Raw genomic sequence first — 20345 nt, forward strand, 5'->3', positions numbered from 1 at the left:
TTTTTTTTTTTTTTTTTAATACTAGGGGTATAGATTTAGTCCAAGAATCTATTATGTTGTTTTTACGCAGTCTCTATGCTGCTTGCAAGCATTTTACCTTTGTGACTGCTCTTTTTAATTTCCATCTAACTAGTTTTTAAAAGTTAAATGTTACTGTGGTGGGGTTGCCTTTTTTTGGGGAGGGGGGAGGGGTGTAATTTCCCATCTACAAGGATGCTAAATTTAATTACATTATAGTCACTATAACCAAGCAGTTCACCCATAGTCACCTCATGGACCAGATTCTGTGTTCCATTTAGAACTATATCAAGAATTGCCTCTCCCCTTGTGGGTTCCAAAACTAGAGACACTATAAATGGCGGCTGATTGAGCAGCTAAATTTTGTCTCTGAAAAGGGAGATGGTGGGGAGAATTGTATGCTCTGCCCATAGTCTTAGAATTTCAGAATCAGAATTAAAATAAACTTTTTTTTGTTGAGGATATTTAATCAGAAACATGGATATTTTTATAAAATCCCACCCAGGCCAAAACAAAAAATCCAGTGGCTAAGGGAAAGCACGTAACTTATGAACCCTTCTGTCAGGAAGCTGAGGGAAGACATCTTTGTCAAAATACTCAAAAATGGCCTCATGAAACTACCCAGAGCAGGTTTATTTTGGAGTGATACTGAAGAAAAAAACATGTAGATTTAAATATGGATAAGGCAAACTGGCAAAGTTAATGCCAACAAATACATTCAAATGTGAATAAACCAGTCATCTGGAAGTAAACAGTTTTAATGCTGCCCAACTAACAGTATCTATACCAGTGTATGTAAAATGAGTTTTTTAATGACATTTGCAAAATTTAAGTGCAGTTTAGGTTATTAATTGTCAAGTGCATATGGAAGCAGGCTCATGTGGGTCTCAAAAATATATACCAAGAATAGGATACAAGTAGCACTTCTGTGCTATCCCATAGTTTTCAGTGGATTTATCTTCCATTTTCACTACAGAACTTCATATTCTTAATAATATTATTTCTACAGAGTCTTTTTGTGAAACAGAAAATATGCAATGGATATTTCTAGGACTTGTTTAAAAATCAAACTGAATACAAAACAGAATCCTACCTGTGGAAATAGAGGTCTTTCCTCTTTAACTTTCTTCACACAATCTGCTACAAGCCTCTTCATAGCTTTGGGACAGTTCTTGTACAATTTACTGAGGTCTGGAGATGCATAACCTCGACCAACCATAAAAATGATCTAAACAAGGAGGCACAAACACAGGTAATCTGAACACCATTGGTGTGAATTATTTCACTGCCCTTTAATACAGTCTTTAATGTGGAAATACTGAAGGCAGGCTGGTGGTCCTACTGTAGTCAAATGTTTGTCAAAATTAACAAACAATTGTGGTCCTGCTTTTCCAATGGATGACAGAGCCAGTCTAACATCTAAGTGACACCGCATAGTTAGTTCATAATTTCTTCATGTACTAATTTTTATATAATTTATAATAGCAACAAGACCAGAGTCTAGAGTGTTTCCTGACAACCTGCTGGAGCTGAAGGCTTCAAGTGACAAAGAACCCTAAATCCAGCCAGAAAGTGTCCAATTTATGTGATTACTCATTAATCTACCAATACATTTTGACTGATCAACACACAACAGTATTTTTATGTTTAACTAAAAACTCCTTGTCAGACCATATATCCATTTAGAGGGAACTATAAAGCGGAAGAAGGCCTCTTAAAATATTTAACTGTGAAGGGAATTTTTTTTTCCTGAAGATAACCTTCAGTTTTCTTAAGACTGTGAGCTAAAATGCAAAACAGTGTCTGCAGGTTGTGTTTCTTCCTGATTAGCAGAATATTGACTCAGATTTAGTAACACTGTTACTCAGGCTTTAATGAACCTTACCAATGTGATCAACCAATGTGACTAACAGACATCTAGTGATATCTTGGCCCAGGTTAAGCTACTATTATAACTCAGGATTTGGTCTGTACATAGAGCTTAATAAAAATATTGCAACAATTGTATCACACTTAAATATAATTCAAAACTGCTCAAGTTCCCAAAGAGGAAACTAACTGCCTAACATTAAATAAAGTTGCTGAAATGAGAATGTTCCTACAGTACATGGGGAAATGTTCCATCTATTTAAGAAATAAATATTGTATTTATTTGAATGGTAACAAGACAGCCATGTTAATACTACTGATAGGCCAATGCTTTACAACAGGGATGGATGTTCAAAACTTCCACATAATTCAAGTATAATGGCATACTAAGAATTTAATGGGATTGTTTAAAAAAAAATATCCAAGTTTGTTTTCTAATTTGATGTTCAAAGTAGTTACAGTTTAAGAGTAACAAATGTGGCCTTCCTGTGGTTTGGAGTATGGACTATAAGATATTCTAGATCTTTTTAGTCAACAGTTTAACTAGTTTTCTTCCAGTACTCAAGCTTCAAAAAGACAGCTCAGAACAAAAGACACTACAGAAAGTTGTCCTATGAGTTCAAGTCCATACTGTGCCAGTACAGACTACTGGGGGAAACATATTCATTAATAAATTAATACAATACTTGAAATTGGCAAAACACTCAGGAAGAGAGAATTTTTTTTTTTTTTTTTTTTTTTTTACTAATTTGTTTTTAATTCAGTAAATTTCAGATAATTCCAAAGTGTCAAGATTTCAAGATATTAATGTGCTACCTTCCTGGTAGAAAATCTAGACAACTGCAATTAATAAAAATTATTTTCTTTATAAACAGGCTCAAACTAGAACTTCATTAGGCCAAAAGGCCCATAATTGAAATTAGAGGAGTTCTCACTTCTCTGCAAAGATTCAACAGCAGTATGATAATTCACTACAGAGCTCTGCTGCAACTTTACTACTCTAATAAAATATAATACTGATCACTCCAATAAATCCACGGAGCACTTTAAAAGTTCTAGTATATCAGGAAGTATACTGTCCAGGGTATAGATCAGGAATTGGCAAGCTTTCACACGCAGCCCAACAGGGAAATCTGCTGCTGGGCTGAGACAGTTTGATTACCTGCAGCGTCTGCAGGTTCGGCCGATCACAGCTTCCACTGGCTGTGGTTCGCCATTCCAGGCCAATGGGGGCTGCAGGAAGCGGCGGCCAGCACGACCCTTGGATATGGCTAGCTGTGCATTGACACTGCTGGTATTAATTTAAGATGATTTACCACATTATTATAGTCTACATAAACTATATCCCAGGGGAAATCCTAATACAAGTTATAAACATAAAATGTAAACACTTGTTGCACACATTCCATAAACAGATTGCATATTTCCCAGAAATACAATGCATTCTACTAGAGTTGAATGTTTCTCACCTGATCTCTGTTGTTAATATGGGAGTATGGCAGTTCTCCTGTCATCAGTTCATATAATACTATTCCATAGGAGTAGACATCTGATTGAAAACTAAATGGGTTATTATCCTGCATCCGGATCACCTCTGGTGCCTTTAAAAAAAAAATTAACAGCTACATTAACTGGAAGAAAACAATATTAGCGTAAGACACAGGATAAGTTAACTTTCTACTCTAGTAAAGAAATTTTACAAATAGCTATTGGCACCTATGCAATTTACTCCACAGTGGATCAAACCCACTACACTGGACGGTAACTAACAGAGAAGCAACATTCACATTTATCAGTTTACCACTAGGTAAAATACTTACTATTCTTACTCTAGTATACTGTTGTATGTGGAAAGTGGCAAAATTAAGCATAACTACTGTCTCAGTTCCATCACTGTCAATTTATAAACTAAGATAACCAGTAAGACAGAAGGAGCAATCTGCTTTGCTGAAAAGAACAGCAGCCTGTACATGGTTTCAGTAAATCTACACAGGTCCTGATGTCCAGACAGGCAAACAAAAACCAAAAAAAAAAAAAATCTCTGCAGGATTTCTCACTTTGCCACAAACAGATGTATTTTCACATATCATTGACATATATGCACATATATTGATCAGGTTTGGGATCAGAGAAGAACATAATGCAGACATGAGCACATTTTACTAATCTTTTAAAGCTACTGAGAAGGTGGAGTGAAAGATGAGAGTTTTTACTAACAGTGGACATGAACTAAAATAATACACCCACATTCCCTGTGGAAGCCAAACACATCTTTGTACTTTACCTATTTCCTTGCTTTTCTTTTAGTTTTTTCATGTAAACACCAAATGTTATATTTTAAGTAAGTTTTTTGTGTCTTAATCACTCATTTAAAAACTAACAGAATTAGAGCTTATGTTGTGATTCATAGGTACCGTTCTTTGGCCTTTGTACTTGTTCTTAAAAGGGGCTGGAGGAAAGAAGAACCATGTACCAGCCTCCAAGACTTGGGGGAAAAAGGCAGAAAATCCAATAGTTCCAAGCCTGATGGAGGAGTGGATTCCTATGATAGAAACTGTCTTTTTATTTTAGCACCCTGATGCCAGAGACCACAGGACCCTGTATTTAAAAGGAACGTTATCAATATAATTTTTTTTAAATTGACTCATTTTAAGTTTGACAGCACCTACCCCCCTAAATAAGATATACAGAAGAGTGTGTAGGGGAAGCTTTTAAATTCTGTTTCAGAAGACTTCCAAGGTTCTTCTGCTTTCCTAACACACAAAAATGTGAAAGGTAACAAACTAAAGAAATGTTCCTCTCCCAGCACCACCACTCTCTTTCAGGTATAAGCATTTAATATGTTATTTGTAATAAATGTAGGCATACAAGTTTCAGAAATGTGATTCTCAACTTGACTGACTAATCAAAGCGTCAATTCTTTTTTCATGATGACAAATACCATCAATATGTGGCTTCTCTATGACTACATGCATTCCTAGTCACAAATCAGCAGTTGATATAATCAGCAGACTTTTATTCCCTAATAGAATTTATACTGCAAATATTTAACAATGCAGAAATGTACATAAAAGAATGTAAAGTTAGGGTTGAAAAAACACAGATGGTATGCTAGAGCCACTGCAAAACACAAATAAAATAAACTTGTGCTCTGACAAATGCAGCCAGAAACTAATGAAAAGAAACATGGTTGAATGATTCTGCTCTCATAAACCCAGACATAAGCCACTAAAATCGCTTTCCTTGATCAATTCCCTCAGAAACCTTCTAGCAAACAACTTTTTTTTGGTCTGGGGGAGGGGTGGGGAGCCAAACAGGGTACGTCTAAGGTTGTTGCTGGGATTGAGCCTGCCAGCCAAAGTAGACAAGCGTGCTTAAAATACCAGTGTGGATATTGCAGCTGAAGCAGACACTCAGGCTAGCCAACCAAACTCAGAGCCATGAGGTCATGTGGGCTTGAGAGAGCCCAAGTAGTCACCCGATCCATAATATCCACACAGCTATTTTTTGCATTAAATGTATTACAGAATTCATCAGTGGAATTAAGAAATTTGGAGCTTTTCACACTTGAAGAGGAGGGGGAAGCTATTTGGAACTGAAGTATTGACACAATGATATATGTTTCCACCTCTCTGTCATTTTTTTACATTTTTATAAGTTACCTGTTGAAATGAATGGGGCACTTGAAAACTCAGTGCTATTGTTTCAGGTGGGCTGCAGACTTGTGGTGGTTTATACTCCATTCAAGTTTTCCTGATTTTTTTTCACAATCATAAGCACTAGAAATGTGGATGTTTTCGTTTTAAAAATTTTTAAAAAAAAGATCTTGGATTCTGTGGCAGAACTTTTTAGCAAATGTGAATTCTGCAGTTGCAGAATAAGCAGACCCGTAACGATAACATTAGACACACATAACAGTAGTTATCAAACTTTTGTACTGGTGACTCCTTTCACACAGAAAGCCTCTGAGTGCGACCCCTCCTTATAAATTAAAAACACTGTTTATATATTTAACACCATTATAAATGCTGGAGGCAAAGCGGGGTTTGGGGTGGAGGCTGACAGCTTGTGACCCCCTGAGGGGTCCCGACCCCCAGTTTGAGAACTGCTGCATAACAGGGACCGATTCCAAAGTTCCATGCAGTGTGTAGCAGTGGCAAAACATGTATTACTGTACAGAAAAAACTGTCACATCACTGACATGCATGAGGATATCAGCTACTACAAAGGGCCAATACTGTAGGAACTGATATAAACAACGATATTCCTCAAAGTAAGGGCAGGTCTCACCTAATCTACACCAAAGATGAATTTTCCCCCTTAAAAATGTTGGTATAACCAAAAAACCCCACAGGAATACTGATATTTCACGAATCTTGACAGAGACAATCAAAGTGCAAGCCACAACTGCCCTCAAGCTTTATTATAAGGTGTGACTAGTGGAGGCTACCAAACCCAGTATACAATGCTCCATTTTGATGAAATCAGCCCTCTACTCTGCGGAAAACATTTCATCATCAGGTTTGCTAGCAATACTATGAAGACCTTGGCTACACTTGAGAGTTACAGCGCTGTTAGTGGCTTTATTGCGCTGTAATTTACTCCCAGTCCACACTGGCAAGGCACCATACAGCAGTGTATCTCCCTGGCTACAGCGCTGCTTGTACTCCACCTCCATGAGAGGAATAAAGAGTATAGCGCTGCTGCTGCAGCGCTGGGTGCCAGTATAAACAGGGAATAATCTTAGGAGGCTGTAACTGACCTCCGGAAGCTTCCCATAATCCTTTTAACTAAAGATTACTCTGTTTTGTTGTGATGCCTCTCTATTTTGTTGTGAACTCTGGGCTCCCAAAGCTGGTTATCAAAAAAACAAACACAGCTAGTGTTTGCTGTGAATGAGCAGAGGCAGGCAGGGGGCTCCCTTTGGAACGCCCGCAGCTAGTGTTTGCTTGAAGAGAGGGGAAGGAAGAGGGCTTGAAGAGAGAAGCAGCACGGCGCACGGGAGGGAGGCAGTGGGGGTCCCTTTCGGGGAGGTTGCTTATCTGGTCTGTTTGCTTTCAGTGAGTGAGAGGGGGCGGGGGAGGGGGTTGGAAATTGCAAGGCAGCTGCTGACAGAGTGTCGGCTCCAAAGATCCACTCTCTCTCTCTCCCCCATGCTCCCTGTCACACTCCACCCCCACCCCCCTCTTTTGAAAAACAAGTTGCAGCCACTTGAACACTGGGATAGCTACCCATAATGCACCGCTCCCAATGTCGCTGCAGATGCTGCAAATGTGGCTATGACAGTGTGCTGGCAGCTGTCAGTGTGGACAGACTGCAGCACTTTCCCTACTCAGCTGTACGAAGACAGGTTTAACTTCCAGCGCTGTACAGCTGCAAGTGTAGTCATACCCAAAGTTATTAATTAGTGAATAAATCCAGAAAGTCATATAAATTTACATATACCTATGTTTAATTCTAAAAGTTCTTTAAAGAGTATCTGAAGGCTAATATACTTTAGTATTAAAAGCTGTATGCTCTAAAAGTAGCACCATCTTTATCTGTATAACTTGCTTTCTCAACAGAGCCTGACAAATTCACTTGCCAACAGTTAGTTCAGGGGTTGGCAAACTTCAGCCCATGGTCGGATACAGCCCGCCAGCCGTTTTAATCTGACCCTTGCGTGCCCGCTGGGGAGCGGAGTCTGAGGCTTGCCCTGCTCTGGTGCTCCAGCTGGGAAGCAGGGTCAGGGACCATGCCACATGCTACCAGAAGCAGTGGCATGGCGCCCCCTCCGGCCCATATGCGTAGGGGCAGCCAGGGGCCACCACTCAGCACGCTGCCCCACTCCAAGCACTGCCCCTGCAGCTCCCATTGAAACCGCAGCCAATGGGAGCTGCAGTGGCGATGCCTGCAGACAGGACAGCATGTACAGCTGCTGAAACATACTTTGCGTAGGAGCCGGAGAAGGGACATGCCACTGCTTCCAGGAGCCGCTTGAGGTAAGCTCTGCCCAGAGCCTCTCCCTGCATCACAACCCTCGATCCCACTCCTGCCCTCTGAACCCCTTGATCCCAGCCCAGAACATACTCCTGTACCCCAAACCCCTCATCCCCAGCCCCACCCCAGAGCCCACACCTCCAGATGGAGCCCTCACTCTGCCAACACCCAGCCCAGAGCCCCCTCCTGCATCCCGAACTCCTCATTTCTGGCCCCACCCCAAAGCCCACACCCCCAACCAGAGCCCTCACCCCCTCACACACCCCAACCCCAATTTTGTGAGCATTCATGACCTGCCATACAATTTCTATTTCCAGATGCGGCCATCAGGCCAGAAAATTTGCCCACTCTGAGTTAGTTGCTAACAAGGGCTTACTAGAAATTGCTGAATAACCTAAGCTTTCATGTTTCTACCCCTCATGGTTACAAAGATAATGTTTCAAGTGTGAACCAAATCCATCAATATAGTGCTGTCTTCCTGAATCTGTAGACAGTCTAAAATAAGAACTAGGAACTGCCCAAATCTTGGCCCCACTTCATAAAGTCTGAGAAGCCAGACTCATTCTTGTGAATTCCTCTACAGTTGCAGAGAATTTTTTTTTTCAAAATCAAGTGTTCCTTCAATCAAGTATTATTTCAATTTCTAACTGTGGGTTATTTGGAATATATAGGCAGAAACTGAAGCATTTAGTCTTTTGCCACTCAAATAAGTGGTCTTTTGCCACTCAAATCACAGTCAAGAATTTTCTTTTCTTTCAGAGTAAATGAACAAAGTGTGCTAATTAAGCAGAAAATTGTAGTTATGACAGCAACAATAAAATCTCTGTAAAGGCTTTGTTCCCACTTGCATTGCTATCAACAGGAGCAGGATCGAACCCTAAATCAGGCCCTTTATGCATAACAGAAACCTTTCTAGCTCCTGCAAGAGAGTTGCAAGTAATGATTCCTGGCTGAGAATTTGCCAGACTATAACTTACCAATTCTGACATAAAATTATCAGAAAAGATATTTGAATTTATTCTAAGTCCTATAAGAAAGTTTAGAAAATTTACTTTGTTGGTGTTATGTAAAGTCTAAGCCAAATTGAAAGGAAAATTTCAGACAACAGCCTTAAAGTTTCACTTTTGCCAGTGTTAGAAATTCAGTTTTACGTCTTTCCTTTGTAAAGTGAAACGTAGCAAAATAAATTGCACTGGAACAACATGTCAAATATGTCAAATCAAACAGAGTTCTTAAAGAGCACTAAATATAAAAATTGCAGTGGTCCTTTAATTATAAATGTCCATTACCAGGTAAAAAGGAATTTGAAAAACATACAATAAAGTTTCTTACCTAACACCTCAGAGTATTAATTTGAAACATTCTAAAAGAGTATTTCACTTTCATCATTTATATTCTTTTTTTTAAAAAACACCTTCACTCAGTTTTCACAATGAAAAAAGATTGGTCAGCATCATTTTCCAGATTATGTTCTAAAACAATGCAGAAAGATTCACACTGCATGGGAATAATTTAACTCAAACAAAGATTATGTATTGAATTTTAAATATTTTAATTAACATATTTTAACAGTCCTGAATTTTAGTATTAGACTACATGCAAGTGTTACTTTAAACGTATGCTCTTGGTGTTAATATGGGCTGGCAGTCTTCATTGTTACTCTATATTTGTGTTCTGAGAAAAACCAGGAAATGTTTGTTAAGAATACAAGGATGCTTGGCTAAGACTTGTTTATGGAAGATAAGTATACAAATAATCTAAAACAATAGCAAACAGGAAATTGTACCAAAAATTCAATGCTTCATAAAAGCTTTACTCCTCCTTTCTTTTGTGTAATGTTTGTATTTCCTAAAACTAATTTAAACCTATCGATTTAAAAAAACTGAAATGTTTATGAGAAAACAGGTATCAGCTGAATGCCAGATGCTAAAGAAAACTTCATATAATCCTTGTTCTTTAATCATTAAAGTTAAAACTAATTGCCCAAAATTGTCAATCCTAAATGTTCAGTCATATTCTATTGGTTTTCTATAGTGCTCATCATTGTAGTACCCAATTCTTTAGGCCTCTTTAGTCAAGTTTTTGATGCTACGACAATACGTATTTAGCACTGAAATTAATACAGGGCATGATAATCCTGGACATGAATTGAAGAAAAAAAAAAAAAAAAAAAAGACAGAAAAGGAGTTAATTAACTGTCAAAACATTATAGCCTAGTAAGAGTTCAGCTTTGCAAGGAACCTTGAAATATAGCAACCCATAAAGTATTGGACTATAATCTCACAGAAGGCAAAACTGTGCTATCTTGAAGTCGTGATGTAGCTGAAAATCCTCATTCAAAATGAACAATCATAGCACATGAGCTTTCCAATGTCAGAGCAATAACTGTCTAGTAAAATTAATTTATATTTTATTTGTAAATTTGATACCAATACAGCACTCTACATATTAAAAACTACTTACAGGAAGGAAGAACTCTCTATCTTCACAATCTTACAGTTTTGGTTGACTGAAATACACAAGATATACCAAGAACATACAAAAACCTAAACTGTACAGTTGAATACAAAATCCATAGCACGTTTTCTAAGTTTAAGGAAGTATGAAACTATGCAATCATTAGACTGTAAGGGCCCAACTCTGCAAAGCGTTACTCAGATGATCAATTCTTAAACAAGTACCGCCACTGAATTAATGTAGAGTGTTTTTTCTTGAGTAAGGACTGCTGGAATGAGTAGGGGGATTGCAAGATCAGGGCCAAAAGGCAGATGACGCTTTTCATGGCTAAACTGCAGTTATTTGAATTCACATTCATTTTGTTTGTTACATATGGATTGCATGATTATATAGTATGCAGTTTTAAAGTAGTCTATGTCCAGCTGCCTGATACTGCATCTTCAGCCATTAGCCAAGGACAAAGTTATATAACACTTAAGTAAACTTACATCCATCTTCAACAGGAGTCCCAATTTTTCCAGTCCATTGCAAGCAGTGAACATGCTGCAAGCATTATGCCAAAGTGGTAACAAAATCCTATGCTCAAATAACATTTAGCAGCTGATGCAAGCCACAAAAGCAAGGGTGGGGATATAATGACTTGTTGCATTATGCCTAGGTAAAGAAGGGCACCATCAGTGTGTGTGGTGAAATTTCTATGAACAACAGGGTGTGAAAAGGATAGAAAGGAAGCCTTAATTTCTGTTCCTTACTTGTAAGTTTCAAATTTAATACTTCGTCTGTATTTCCTCAGAACTGGCATTTAATGGTAGAGAAACACTTTATAAAGGTATTGTTACGCTTGCTTGTATAAAAGAAAAAAGACAACACTTACTATTCTATATCCCAGCTTTACAGACAGGAATCTTAATAGAAGCATGAGATTCCTAAATAGTGTTAATTATACCCTCTTCTGTCAATATATGCTACAAGTGTCCTCTTATATATCAGCTATTGACACCAGGGTAGTTTTGGTCCATAGTGCTAACAGGAATTGCAATTCCTTTTTAAAAAAAAATCATTTATTGGTTTCAGTTTGTTGGAAAGCAGTATATACAAGTAGCAAACATTGGAAACAATAAGAAAATGGCTAGAGCCATGAATCAGAATTAAGTGAACTGATCAATATAACCAAACACAGGAACTGTGTAAATAGGTAATTTCATATTTGAGACAGAATATGTAGATGAAAAGAAATTAACTTTACTATTATTTCTATTTCTCTCTTGCTATTATTCAAGATGTGTATATTAATAAGCACGCATCCTCTCTCACTTCACTCTGTTCGATCCAGTAATGAAATCCCCATCATGTGTTGGGGGCAATATCATATCCTTTACACAGCGCCTTACAACTTCTTTGCAAAATCAAATGGGGGAAACTAAAACAGATGTATTAGCAAAATGCATTTAAGTAGTAAATAGAGCATCAAAGAAGGACACATGTGACTATTCCCCCACAGTGAGACCCACTTTCAAAGGTACAGTAAGTTATACATGTTACTCCCTCCAAGTGATTCCGGAAAAAAATATTTCCAATTTAATAAAAAGTAAAAACAAATACTCCACAGATGCTGCGTGGGGAAACAAAAAATTCTCATGCTCTGCCAAGTCTACTATATTGAATGTATGCAGCAGGGATATACACTACAAGAATATGGAAGTATGTATATTAGCAACCGGGATTGCCCATGAGTAGCTTTATAAAAAGAATTATCTATATAGTAGCACAGGATATTCCTTACGAGTTGACTGAAAGGTAAAGACACTCATTTGCTCAAAGTCACCTAAAATGATATTTTTAAAATAGTGTCAACAAAATCCCTACAGGGACTTTACAGAAACACAATAAAATACTAATCCAGCAACACTTGACATTTTAAAAAATACCATCACACCAGGGAACAAAAAATTAATAATTTTAATAATCAGCATATTTTCTAAAAATTAGAATAATTAACTTTTGTGTTGTATGGCAATGGCTGAAGCTTACTGGAGTCTGATGTGCCAGAATGGATTATTTACAAAAATATATATTTATTTTGAAGTACAATACAAGCAAAATGCCAAACAGGTTCTAAAGAATTCTGACACTTTTAAACCTTTAGGTAAAGCAAATATTTTGCTTTCCTATCAAAACCATCTTTAAAAAATGACACTTGCAGGACTGACAGCAGCATTGCTCTATGCTGGTAAACCACTCTCAGAAGTGAGCACTGAAAACAAGGAAACATGGTACCCCCACATCTCCATGGATAAGGAGATCCAAGTACCCAAAGAAACTTACATGCTTTGGAACAACAAAGTACCTTTGACTAGGCAATTAATTAATTAACCAAAGCAAAATATAATTAATAAGAATTTTAATATTACTTTGTCAAAACAGTTTGAATCACAGTATTCTCCCATTGAGAAAACAATGTGAATTTGCACACAAATGAGGCAGAATTTAAAAAAATCATCAAGTATTTTTCTTACCATCCAGAGGATTGAACCAGACGGCTGCTCCACCTGCTGAGATCCACTCCATCTGGATTTTACTGTTGCCAGACCAAAATCTCCTATTTTCACTGTGAGGCCTTCATGAAGAAATATATCTAAAAGGTTGTTTAGGAACTTCTGAAGAAAATTTGTGTAAATCAGACTGGATTTTCCATCACCTTTACAAAATGGTTTATTTTTTCTCATATACCAGTCAGCGTGCAAAGAGTTTTGCCCAGTTTCTGTATTTGATCTGATTCACTTCATGCATGACCTCAATAGGTGGTAGTTAAAAACATTTTCCTAGTTTTGTGATAAATATCCCAAATCACTCCCCTTTCATTTTATTCATATTTATTACACCTACACTAACATAGCTAACACTCAGGGAAAATGCAAATATTTTAGAAGAGAAGCTGGAATAACTATGAGACAGCTCAGTATTATTTTTTAGTGTACTAGCTACTCCTGGGGGGATTCTGCACCAAAAAATTAAGAATTCTGAAACAAAAAAATTAAAATTTCTGCAGACAATATTTTCAAATTCTGAAAAATTCTGCATATTTTATTTGTCAAAACAACACTATATAATCGCACCTGTTTCAATTATTTTTGGTCATTTATTTCAGCAAGTATGTCTGTAACAATACAGACAACAAAAAAGATTCAAGGAAATGTTTTTTTGACAAACAGATTCCTTACTACTCATATTAATACAGAACTTGGAGTAATACTTCATTTAAACTACAATACCATATTTCCCACATCCCTTAGAAGCAGTGCAAAGGCTTGGGGGGAGTCAGGGGTAACAGAGAAGCTATGGGAGAGGGAAGTAATTGCTGCGAACGAGCCTGAGTGTGAACTTGGAGGGTTGTTGGGTTTGGGTGGGAAAAGTATGGAACAGGTGGTTATTGGTTATTTTGGGGGGGGGGGGGGCAGGGAAGGGAGGAATTGTTAGGAAGCTTCCCCCATGCAGACCATGACTGACCCCTAGTCTCTCCTATTCAGTCAGACATCTGCCCCTGTCCACGTGTCCCTCCACCTTCACTCAGACACGCACTCCCCCACCCCCATGTGTCCTTGCACCCCCTTGTCCACGTGTCCCTTCACCCCCAGACACTCCCTCCCCCATCCCCACGTGTCTCTGTGCTCCCGCTCAGCCACCCCCATCCCTATGTGGCCCTGTAACCCCTCCCCCATCACCATGTGACCCTGCACCTCCCTCCCTCCATGGCCCTGCACTTCCACTCCCATTCAGCCCCTGCCTCTGTCTGTCCTCCCCAAGTAGCCCTTATGAGCTCATCTGACCCCGCAGCAGCCCCAGGCAGACTGTCTCCCCATAGCCTGTCTCCTGATCTAGCCCGATAGGCATTGTGAAGAAGGCAGGCTCTCTCTCTTCCCCAACTGGCCGGCAACAGCTGCTCTGTTCTAGTGCCACAGCACCCTCTGATGTGCAAAAGGTGGAACTGCAGCAACTTCCCAGTAGAAGCTTTTTTCTGTGCAAAAAAATGCTTGGCTTATTAATTATGCACACGCAGTGCCACAGAATTTCCCTTGGAGTAACGAGCCTTTCACTTCCACCATAGCTAAGTTTAGATCATAACTCTCACAACAGTTTTTGTCTGTATCTGCGTATATTACCTAAGTAGATTAATAAAGCTCAACGTTTATCGCAGAATTCAAAATAAGTGGAAGCATTTATCACTGGAAACAGAAACCAAATTAAATTTATCTATCTGGTGCTCATTGTTGGGGGTGTGCAACAAGAGGATTAATTTAGGAACGTCACTCACTTGGGAGCTCTATAGTTTGTAGCATGGGATATAAGCCTTATACAGTATACCCCCATCGTTAGCAGCTCTAATATGTCCTTTAGTAGTGGTATTGTTCCAGAAGAAAAAAACATTTCAAAATCTAATTCAAGAATTAATTGAAAAAAATCTAATATTCTGAAAGATTCTATAGATGTATCACAAAGAGATATCCCTTACTCTTCTTATGCTATCTAGTGAACTTGAGGGGAAAAGCAGACTGAAATAAATTATGATATAAAAGAAAGTTGTGATTATAAATGTATCAACAGCAATTTTACACTTAAAATGATTAGTCTTTCCTCCTCATTGAAAACATGAATACTCATTTGTTTACCGAACAACTGAAGTTATTTTTGTAGAAATTCTGCCCCTTAGGAAAACAGTCCTCCCGCCACACACACACATTCTGCTGAGGCAAGTTTCAGTTTATTATATGGCCAATTTCAGTCAACATTCTGCTTGGCAGTTTCAAAGCCAGAGACTTGCCTAAAGTTCATAAACCAGAGATTTGCCATATATTCAGTTCATAAGCTGAGCTCCTAGAACAGACTTTTTTTTAAAATAACCTACACACAAGCCTCACATATCAAGAAAATAAGTGACATGCAAAAGGAAACTGCAGAATCTTTATTCAGTATGAATTATTCAATAGGTATGCTGCTAGGAACATATTAGTCAAGTTCATTACACATTTTCCCTTCCCAATTTTAGAATCAAGAAGATTTTTGGCTCAGTTTCCACCAAAAGTTTCCATCCTTTTTGTGTGTTTGGTCATCTAATCCCATATGAAAGTAATCAAAAGAAGAGTCTAATTTCTGTCCTAAATAATCTTTTGAAGCTGGGGATATATTGGAAGTCAGTCAATTAGATTAAAATAGGTCAGGTTTGCATCCCAAAATTGCATATGAACACAGGTAAGAAAGAGTAAGTGTATAAATATATATTCCACACATCTTTACCTGGCTGGGGAAGGACTTCCTTTTGATCACTAAAGAGAACGGTTTTGTTTTGTTTTTAAATTGTTGTAATTTTAACTAGGATGTTTCAACTTCACAGAACGACCTTCACAGTATTTATATTCAGTCAGTCTGATACCAATTTAAACAGTTAAAGGAAATTTGACTAATTAGAGAAAGGATACTATTTGATTTCATGTCTCTGTGGATGATATTCTTTGCATGTAAATAGCTGTGAAAAGAAAAAAAATGTTTTTAAAAATATATCCATTGTTATTTATTTATTTATACATACACACTAATTTGGCAAACCAAAATAAGTCTAAATAAAATTTTTTACAAAAGCTACCTGAATAAATTATAAATTTTTACCACTAAGTGTTTTAGAGCCATAGTTCAACTTGTTCTAAACTTAAAACTTGGTGCTAACTGCCCTTTGGCTTGATAGCGTGTATTTAATTTTACCAGTCCACAAGACTAAAAAGAGAAAATAACCATCATTTTTGTAGGTCCTTCATAAAGCTATTTTTATGCTTATGCTCCATTTGCTGTTTATGTATCAACATTTGCCTTCAATAATGAGAAAATACTATAAGAACTGTGTCATTCCTTTCCACATGAATTGGTCAGAATCTTTTCTTTTAGAACAGCCATAGAAAGGAATGCAACTCACCACTAATGTAAAATTATCTTTACCTAATATTGCATTCTATTAACCTACATCAACCCAAAATTACACTAGAGAGGTTGAAATCAGCTTAAAATTGTCTGCCGATAAACTAAAGGTTAAACTATATCTTCTAGCTTCTTCTCTGGGAAGCAAAACAAACATTTTCAGTAGATTTGTAATTAGCGATGTGTGCAATATTTGAACTGCCCCCATCTCTGAAAGGCTGTATGACAGTGTTATCTTGTGTCTCAGATTTAAGAGCAAGAAAGAAAAGATTATCTAAATCTCATGTAGCATTGTCAAGAATTTTTAGACTTAGTAGTCTTCCTGCAATCTGTGCTGACAGATAATTATAAAGGCATACTGGCACCACTGTAAATATATAAAAAACTGCAGGGCTTTTCTATTTTATTTTAGTTCCTTACAATTTGGTTTTAAAATTTATTCTGAGCCAAAATTTACAAGTATATGCCTAGCAAAAAATGAAAATATACTTCACTTTGTTTTTAAAATCAAATTAACTTGTTAATTTTTATTACATAAAGGGTTACTAGTTTAATATACTTTTCTCTACATATAAAAATGGATTTGATTTTTGAAAAACCCACACAAGGAGACTAGGACTGGCTGGGTAAGCATACTGGGACGAGAAGCATGAGAAGTGTGGACTGGTTAGGCAAACAGAATGGACCGGAGTGGGACAGAGACAGGACAGCCACAAGCTTGAGGGGATGGGGTAGAGGAGTCTCTGACTACTAGAAACAATTTCCTTTGGTGCCAGCAAATATCTCTGCAACTCCATGGCAAAGCCTATGCTCCACCTCCTCTTGTGCTGGTGCACATAGAAAATAACCCATTACTGCTACTAGTTACTCCATTAGCTCAAGTGGCAGAGGTCTGAGCGGTAGATCTAAAAGTTCCACCGCAGCTGGGAATATGCATGCGTATCAATATAATGCCACATGGTGGACTTTATTTTTTCAGTTCACTTTTTTAAAAGCCTTGGAAATTACAAAAAAACCCTTACATTAGAAAAATATTAAATTTGCAGAATCGGGCACTCAAACATTAGGAAATACCAGAATTAAGATTTCCCATGCAACCTTAATTCAATTGTCTTGTGCATATGCATTAGGATAGTGTCTTTGATTACATGATCACATACTATTTTTCTCCAATTTTGTGAATAATAAAAAATTTACATTTTAAAATGACATGACCAGAAGGATTTTTAATTGTATTTTTAAAAAGCTCTGAAACATTAAAGTTTCAGAAATGTTATTCAGACTTTCAGTCCCCAATAAACAGTATCTTCCCTAATAATTTGTATACAGTAGAGCCTCAAAGTTAGGAACTGATCAGTCAACCACACACCCCTCATTTGGAACCGGAAGTACACAATCAAGCAGCAGCGACCCAAAAAAAGAGCAAATACAGTACAGTACTGTGTTAAATGTAAATTACTAAAAAATAAAAATAAAGGGAAAGCAGCATTTTTCTTCTACACAGTAAAGTTTCAAATCTGTATTAAGTCAATGTTCAGCTGAAAACTTTTGAAAGAACCACCATAATGTTTTGTTCAGAGTTACGAACAACCTCCATTCCCGAACTGTTCGTAAGTCTGAGGTTCTACTGTACTCTTTGAGGGTTTGGTACCATGTTAATATATATTATACATTAGGACAGTGTTTCTTGTATGTATTAGTTGCTCCTGAAGAAGATCGGCAGACCAGAATAGACAATTTCTAATCCTACTCACTCCATTCCTTGCGCTGTCTGTCGGGCAATATCAATGAGCTGGAACATTTGGAACTTGGTCTCTTGTACATGCAGGTGCTTATATAGACTGCTTCCTTCGCACCACTGCGTAACTATAGCCAGATTGTCTTTAGTCATGTAGCCCATGAACAGCAAAATATTAACATGCCGGGTCTTCCTAATGGAAGAAGTGGAAAGGAAAAGAACAAAACATCTTCTTTTAAACATTTGTAAAAGTTCCCTGAAATGTATTCTTGGCTAAGGAGACATCAAAGTATTTAGATCTACAGTTTAACAAAATTATTAGAGGAACATGTGGATGTATGTGTGCAAAATGTTATTTTTAGAAAACAACATATCACAGTTACTTCTTAAAAACAGGAAAGTTAGGAGGCATGTTTTTTTTAAAAAACCAACCAATTATTAACTTTAAAATGTTTCTTCTTAGCTTCTTGAAAGTTATTTCAGAGTCCAAGTAAAGACAGACTAATATAATACTTAAGTATAACATGACAGAATCAAACTACCAGAGCTTCCGCAAAGGCAAGTTATCCCTCTCTTCTATGTTAAAGTACTTTGAAAAAGTTAATTGAAATGGTATCAAAAGGTCAAGCTGCAGTTTGCAAATGACATTAAATTGTTCTGGTTCACATAAAAGACTATGGAGACATGAAAAAATGACAGATTTAAATACAGTGGAGCATTATGCAGCACGATGATAAATTTAACTTGTGTAGTGTAAAATAATTAAATGGAGGCCAAAAAAGCTATTCCCATACACATAAAATAGCTCTTAATGATTGGACATTGCATAGGCAGTAATTAAAGCAAAGAGGTTTTCTGAGTTGACTAGGGAATGGATTTTAAAAGTACAGAAAATACTATGATGTTATAATAAAAAGGCACACCTTAAGCTCAAATATTCTGTCCAGTATCCATCACCTTACCTAAAGGTGATGAGATTCAAGAGTTCCAGAGAATGGCAGCAAAATTATAGCAAGATTCATATATGACAAGGGATTACAAATGTTAATACTATTTAGCTTAGGAAAAAAAGAGTTCAACGGATAATGAATGAGGAATTAAAAATTATAAAGGTCTCAAAACTGATCAGTACCTCTATTATCCAGCACCTGTGATAAGGTGGCACTGAAAGACAGTAAATTTACAGTCCATAGAAGGAAACACTGCACCACTTACTATACAGAAAATTCATTCAACCTGTGACATTCACTTTTGGAAGGGTCAAAAATGCGTTAAAATTAGTAAATGCAAAATTATGCAAATCCATGTCATCAGCTTACCTTAATACAGCCACTTCATTTCTGAAGGCCTGAAACTGTTCTGGGGTTGGATTTACAACCTTTAGTATCTTCACTGCTACATCTCCTGCAAATACATTTAACATAAAGGTTACCAACAACACTAACAGTCTTTCAGAGCAGCATTATCACCTCTACAGTTAAAAATTCTGAAATTTCTGCACAATACATCTTGGTAATTTGTACACCGGGAAGTCCACAGACAAAACAGACTTTTGTATTTTCATACAATTCATTTGGTGGAGATGGTATCAATCATTTCTCCAACTACTTGAAAAGGGTTTTTCATTATTAAATGGCTAGTAACCGGCTGATGGGATCACATGTGTGATATTAAACAAAGGCCACTCTACAACATACAGAAATCTGAAGGTATAAACAGCATAGTTATTAATCTAGGGGGAACCAATTAAGTTATTTTTCTAAATAAGAGCTATCTGGGGAGAACTGCATCCTCAGCACTTTGTTTCAAGCACTGTATCCACTGTATTCAACAGAAACCCAAATTCTCATTTCTCTTCTCTCTTCCCAGTTTTAGTACAGAAAAATTATTAAATTAATAGAATTACACTTTCATTCCCTCAAAATTAATGTTTAGAGAACAGCAGAATAAACCATGATTTTAATGTTTAAATTACAGTTAATGGCAAAGGAAGAGTAATAGTGCATCAGTTCTTTAACCATTTGATACAGCATATTGCAAAGTATTACTTGAAAAGTGAATTCAAATTAACTTGAATGTGAGCACTTGCTTTGGATTCCACACCTGCTGCAGGAATATAAACAAAGACCAAAGTTAAGCAGCAATTTAGTTTATGTATGGGAGGACTGGTATCCAGTGTCAGCTCTTTATAATTATATTACAAAGAGGAAGAGAAATATGATTTAATAAAGTACAACAATAATGGTATGAAGCTGAGCAAATGAATGTAAGGAGAAATTTTTAAAGCAGGGACCATCAGTCCCTCCAGGGAAGTAGTGAA

The 20345-nt window shown here is 37.1% G+C and overlaps 1 protein-coding gene across 25 annotated transcripts in view; it reads right to left on the minus strand.

Annotated features, from left to right (window-relative positions):
• RAF1 (Raf-1 proto-oncogene, serine/threonine kinase) overlaps nucleotides 1-20345 on the minus strand; it is a 134385-nt gene that overhangs the window by 4504 nt on the left and 109536 nt on the right. For 22 of the 25 annotated variants that reach the window (XM_075073138.1, XM_075073130.1, XM_075073133.1 and 19 more), the window contains 6 exons: nucleotides 19345-19429; nucleotides 18042-18218; nucleotides 15798-15844; nucleotides 12840-12958; nucleotides 3357-3488; nucleotides 1112-1246 (listed from right to left, as the gene is read on the minus strand). In XM_075073138.1, the coding sequence (XP_074929239.1) occupies nucleotides 1112-1246; nucleotides 3357-3488; nucleotides 12840-12958; nucleotides 15798-15844; nucleotides 18042-18218; nucleotides 19345-19429 (695 nt within the window). Of the gene's footprint in view, nucleotides 1-1111; nucleotides 1247-2291; nucleotides 3179-3356; nucleotides 3489-12839; nucleotides 12959-15797; nucleotides 15845-18041; nucleotides 18219-19344; nucleotides 19430-20345 lie in introns of those variants that run through there. The other 3 variants (XM_075073144.1, XM_075073145.1, XM_032772551.2) reach the window with 2 other exon arrangements.

This window comes from Chelonoidis abingdonii, chromosome 17 (genome assembly GCF_003597395.2).
Source record: "Chelonoidis abingdonii isolate Lonesome George chromosome 17, CheloAbing_2.0, whole genome shotgun sequence".
Lineage (NCBI taxonomy): Eukaryota > Metazoa > Chordata > Testudines > Testudinidae > Chelonoidis > Chelonoidis abingdonii.